The sequence below is a fragment of the Puma concolor genome, chromosome A1 (assembly GCF_028749965.1).
Source record: "Puma concolor isolate L17-30 chromosome A1, mPumCon1.1.hap2, whole genome shotgun sequence".
Taxonomy (NCBI): domain Eukaryota; kingdom Metazoa; phylum Chordata; class Mammalia; order Carnivora; family Felidae; genus Puma; species Puma concolor.
This window is the reverse complement of record NC_141667.1, coordinates 81,710,285-81,716,284: the sequence shown is the minus strand read 5'-3', so window position 1 is coordinate 81,716,284 and position 6,000 is coordinate 81,710,285. Positions and strand designations below refer to the sequence as shown.

Below are 6,000 nucleotides of genomic sequence, written 5' to 3'. Positions count from 1 at the left end.
TTACAAAGCCACAAGTTTTAAATGTCCTTAATGTCTGTGTGTATGAGTGTGTGTGTGTGTGTGTGTGTGTGTGTGTGTGTGTGTGTGTGTGTGTAGGAATGGGAGGGATGGGAGGCAAGAGGTTGGCAAAGAGGACAAAGAAATTATTTATCTCTATTTCAAAGAAATCTCAGGTAGACATGACCCACCTATATTTGCTACGCAGTGGTGAATCATTTTTACCACAAGTCTCTGCAGAATTAGAGTATTTAAGACAAAACACAAGATAACGTGTCTCACACTTAAAAGCATGATAGACTCTATCTTACAGGTAAGGTGAGATGAGGTGATTTGACACTCTGGGGAGTTTTAAATATCTCTGATATTAAGTGCTTTGACTGCAAAAATAACTCCAAAAGAACATGTCATGACCTAAAGTATAAGGATGAGTCTATTTTTCTGAGCAATATAAGATGCAGAGTTCTTTTAACAAAATCCGGCCCTGCGTATACTATATAATATCCGAGCACTGCGAATACTATATAATATCTGAGCACAGATGGCACCAATCATGTGGTTCACTTCCTGTTTGGGCTTCTGAAGTGCCTGGGGGAGGAGGCAGCCTAAGGCCTCTGATTATCTTTAACACAGTAGGGAGAGAGCAGCTTTGAGGTATCCTAAGATTGACATCTTCTCTGGACTGATCAGAAAGACAGCACTCAATACAGAGATGTTCTCTGGCAGTTTTCAACATTCCAAGTGAACTAGAACTCTAACTACCATCGCATCTGTTCACAAATTCATTCATAAATTATTTATGGCATACTTATCTTCGGTAGGATACAGCCCTTAAAAGGTAATGACCCTGCAGTCATGGAGCTTACATTCTTGAGAGGGAGTTTGAGAATAATGAAACAACAAACAGAAACATTGTTTCAGAGAGTGATGAGTGCTGTGAAGAAAAGAGAAGAGGGACCTGTCTTTAGAGAAGACACTATGTGGCTATTTTCCACTGTGGTCAGGTAAAGGCTCTCTGCAGAGGTGACATTTGAGCTGAGACCTAAATGACAAGAAGATACCAGCAGGCGAAGTACCAGGCAGAAGGGATCCTTCTTGCGCAAGGAACATGCAAGAGGAATAGCTAACAATGCCGGGTAGAATTTGGGGACTTCCAGGGGCTGAAAGAAGGCCTCCGTGGCCAAAACATCGTTAGCAAGTGTAGATGAGGTTCCAGAGTTAGACCAGGAGTTTCACTCTTATTGTATCCATTGGCGGTTTTACAGCGTGAGTGGAAAGTGGGTGATTTAGTACAACTGACATTCAAAAATACAATATTGCACATATATTTCACTTCTCTAAAACCTAATTTCTAATTCCGTGCGGGTTAAACGGCACCCCAGGCGTCCCTGTTTGCCCAGGCTGTTTGCGCTCGTCGGCGGCTTGTTTGCACCCGACGTCCTGCTTTTGACAGCCACGGAGGAGTGTGTGACAGTTGGCAGGCGCAGGGAGGCACAGCCAGAGCCAAGTCACTGCAGGGGCCAGGGCTGCGGGAGTGGAGGAGGGGAAGGAGGCTGTGGCTGCGCGCTGGGAGGGCCGAGGCTTTCGCTGCGAGCGTGGCGGCGATGCCATTTCGAACAAGGGATAAGGAGGCGGGTCCCCACGAACTCGGGGCTCACTGGGCCCCTGGTTCTTCCATTCCGAAGGTTCGTCGGGTATGCCTGGATTTGACATTGAAAACAATGCTGTCTCGGGATTGGAGGCAATGGCGCGAGTAGGAGAGGCGGGACAGGCTAAGAGAGTTTCCGTTTCTCCAACCTTGCTCCGCCAGGCCTGTCCGCGGGCGCCAGCAGCTGCACCCAAGGGAGCCGCAGGTGTTGATTCAAAGCTAGGCTCCGGCAGGCCTTCTGCTCACAAACTGCGGCGCCTGCAGCCCGGGGGAATCCAGAGCCAGGTTTTGTGATCTGCCTGCATGTAGAGGCCGCGCCCGGAACCTGTGGCCTGAGGACTTGAACCCGGGCATTTCGGACCCTGCGGGGGTCCTCGCCCTTGCTTCAGTTTGCTGGCCAAAGACCTCAGGGGACCACTCTGTTGAGGGCATGACCCACAGCCCCTACTCCCTCGGGCCTTGGCGAAGTGAGCAATCTGGAACCAGTCTCCCCAGGGAAACCGAAGCTTCGCATTCCGGGGAGCGACCTGCGCCCGCAGGCGCGAGCTCTGCCTTCAGATCGCTGTCTCAGTGGCACCTCTCAGCAAGGCCTCTTTTCACCACGCCGTCTTAATTAGTTCTCCACTCTCTCTCCATCACATCACCCTTTAATGCTCAGCGGGACCAATCTTTCAGTCTTGTGTGCCTTCTGTGTCTGTTTATTGTCTGTCTGTGCAATGTCCACTACGAGGGGCAATGGTCGTTGTGTTTTGGGCGCAGTGTCCGGCTCCGGCGCCTAAGACTTCGCCGGGCCGGCACGCAGTAGACCGTCACATTTGCTAAATGACTGACTACTGTCCCCCAGCACTGAAGAGCTCGAGCAGCCCCACTTCCTGGAGGGGCGGGGCCTCATCGGGCCCCGCCCACGAGGCTGCCCCCAGCTCTAACCTGCTCCTCCCCTTCCTCTCTGGAGAGGTGGCCTCGGGTGGTGCGGTGTTTTTCCCTCTGGCCTCCCTCACTCTTTCTGCAGCTGTTGCAAAACCCGGAGCAGCGGAACCTCAGAGCGGCGGAGCGGCGCCGCCCCTAGCTGCACCTCCCCGACAGCCCTCCGCGGCCGCGCTGGGCATGCTCAGTCGACAGGGCCGCTTCAGTTCTTGGAGTAGGAAGCTTGGGCGCTTAGGCTGTAAGGAGCCGCGGCGGGGGGAAAATGGATCCCTTTACTAACGGTGAGTAGGCAGTCAGAGGCGTCGGGGCCGGGACTCTCTGGGGAGCAGAGGGACATTGGCTGTCGTGACACGCGGGGTCGGTCGGGCTGCAGTCGCTCGCCACCGTGGGCTTCTTCCCACGAGGGTTTAGGGGCGGTGGAAGCCGACTGGGGAAGGCAGCTAGAGGCTGGGGTGGGTGGGCGGGCGGGCAGAGGCCGGCGCGGGACTAGGGGCTGGCGTGAAGGTCAGTGCCATCGCCTGCCGAGGTTCAGGAGGCGTCGGGTGCCGCCAGACCCGCTGCGCGGCCAGGTGGGCCAACAGCAAAGTTTAGGTTGCTTTGCGCAGAGGAGGGGAAAGTTGGCCGCCAGGGTTTGCCCCTGGAGAAGACGGGTGTCGGCCTCGGCTCTTTGGCAGGAAGGGTTAAGCCTCGGTCACTGCCAAACCAAACTTCTGTGGTGCAAGGAGAGAGGTCTCCCCTGTCCTTCCTCGAGTTGCCGGCGTGACTTTTCCTAATGGGGCGGGGTGGGGGGTGGGGGGCTTTGCAGGTTAATTTAGTGGAAGGAAGGGAAACTTGCGGAAAGGCTTGCATAGTCCTGTTCTGTGCCCAATAGGTGCCCGCCCGCATTGGCACCCTCCCCTCTGTTGCTGAGGCACTCCGCAGGGCGTTCAAGCTTCCCTTCACGGGTTTCTGATAATACCAGTGTTTCAGTCTAAGGCTCATGAAATATCAGGGGTCCGTCATGGTGATATCACAATGTGACTTGAGGGGAGAGTCAAAGCAGGAGCCTGCAGGATGCCCTGCAAACAGCCACAGCTCTGTACTGAATGGACAGAATAAATCCCACCCTAGTTAAAACCGATGGCTTTTGTTTGGACCAGAAGTGCCAGAGTCACAATATAGGGGTGAGATGCGTTACCATTTTGTGGCGTTGAGTATATGGATTCCCTTTTGGGGCAGAGAGTAGGAATACTGCCAGTAAGGGAGAATTCACAGCGAAACTAGACGATTTAGTCCCTAGTTGATATGTGTTTTCTTGCGGGTGGTTGGTTACTTCAGGTAGACAGTTTGTCGCATTAATAGAAACCAACATCTACTCCTGTTTAGGTGGGTCACTTGCCACTCAAGAGACAGAGACATTGTCCACTATATCCCAAACCGTAGCCAGACTTTGTGGTATGCTGTGCTTCATTCATGGGACTGCGAATTACTCGAATTACTCCTTCTTTTCTCCTTGTCCTTAATTCAGAATGCTTTATTCTACTGCCATCTTCCTGTCTGTACTAATTAGGCTTAAAGATGACAACTTTATTTCTGAATTTTTTTTTCTCGTTCAGGTTCTATTTGTTATTACTATTGCTCTAAAAATAGTCGGGTAAAGTTACCAAGAATTAAGGAAAATTTGAGCTAAAAGTAAACTTTGAGACCGTCTAGTATTTTAGTGTAAAATATGTTTGATACAAATCATTAAATCCTTTCAAATGACTATTCCAAGGCTTTTTCTTTGTCCTGGTTAGAATACTTGGAGCTTTCATGTTTGTAGGATTTTAAATGTGAACTTTCACTTAAAAAAATTCCCCACAACAAGGCTGAATCACCCATTTGGTTAAGATTATTGCTAGCTGATGTGGTGGACCTGTGCCTCCAGAATTAAAGTACATTCTCAAGTGTTTGAACTAGGGCCTTTTCTCCGCTTAAAACATGTTCCTCTAGATGTGAATACTTGCCAATTGTCACATTTGAGAGGTGAATGGAAAGTCCCAGAGAGAAGAACAAAAAGGAAGCAGTGCTTTAACTTTTATGTAGGAAATTGGATTTTTAATCCTTTTCCTATCAGTCTTCCAAATTTCCAGAATCTTTTGGAGACAGTTTGACAGTGCATCATTTTAATATGTTAATCACTCCTTGGAAGCTTATCTAGTGTCCTTTACAAAGAAATAGAAACTACAATATCTAAAGTAAAAAAAAAAAAAAAAATTAGCTCCTAGCAATTTAAAGTGCTTTTCAGGTTTAAGCACTGGACTGGTTATTTATTTCAGAACTTTTGAAGGATAGCTGTACAATTTTCTAGTGTCTTTAAACAGGACTTGGTATAGTGGAAAGTATGTTTATCTTTGTACTTAATCCTGTTGAGTACAAAGGATAGGTACATCTAATTCTTCTCCCCTAGGTCTGGGTGTCTTGGTGTAGAGTATTTCATTATCCATTGAATTTATAATCACAGGATTTACTGAGCTTGATATTGGCTTTTATTGCACATTCATCCTCTTTTAATAAAATCTTCACCACTTTTTGATATATCCCTACATATATAGAGAGGTGTGAGAGCTTAACAAAACCATTTTCAGCAGTTCAGAACCACATAGCTTCCAATTAAAATCTTGTCAATGGTTTCACCCTCTGACCTAGAAATTTGTAAAGGAGACACATTTAGTTTGTTTTGTCATTTTGACTGTCAGTACGCATCGATTCCAATATGACTTTCTCTGCTTTCCCAGTTTTCTGTCAAAACTGGCTGTGTGTGTGGCTCATTTTTCTTGGGCACTGCTCTCTGCCTGCTGATAATGGGTTCATTTGATAAGTATCCTATGTTAACCTGTCCAGCTAACATACTGCTGTAATCTATTTAATATGCTTACCTACAGAAAGGGCTTATAAGAAGGAATCCTAGTACCATTAGGCTCAGGAGATATTTTTGATCTTGCCCTCGGAAGGGACTGCTGACAATTACATTGAAGACTGGATATCCAGTTTGGTTTTGGATTTTTGGTGACTTTTTATGGGGAGAAAGATGCACTGGACCAGTACTAAAGATTATTTGGCAGTAGCTATTATGTCCTGTTAGGCAGTTAGAGGTGAAACTCTTAAGAAGTAGTAATTTATATATTACCAAAAACAAAACAAAAAATTGCTGGCAATTCTCTAGGTCTTTTGATAGATGTACTAGATTAGGGCAAGTGGTTATTTGATGACTGTGTAGCTTTATTTCTCTTTATTTCTTTATTCTCATTTACATGTAGGATTTGGGTATTTCAGAATAATTTAAATTCATGTTAAGGAATGTAAATGCCAAGGCTCACTCTTAGAATATGATTAAGGAGGTCTGAGGTTGGGCCTAGAAATGTACAACTTAATTTTGAGGATACTGGAAGTATTCACCAGAAGGGAGCTTT

General features: G+C 47.2%; 1 protein-coding gene across 1 annotated transcript in view; it reads left to right on the top strand.

Annotated features, from left to right (window-relative positions):
• The first annotated feature begins 1,594 nt into the window (after window positions 1-1,594).
• LNPEP (leucyl and cystinyl aminopeptidase) overlaps window positions 1,595-6,000 on the top strand; it is a 96,946-nt gene continuing 92,540 nt past the window's right edge. Inside the window, exon 1 of the mRNA XM_025924159.2 lies at window positions 1,595-2,850. Coding sequence (XP_025779944.2) covers window positions 2,832-2,850 — 19 coding nt within the window. The 5' untranslated portion in view covers window positions 1,595-2,831. The remainder of the gene's footprint in view (window positions 2,851-6,000) is intronic.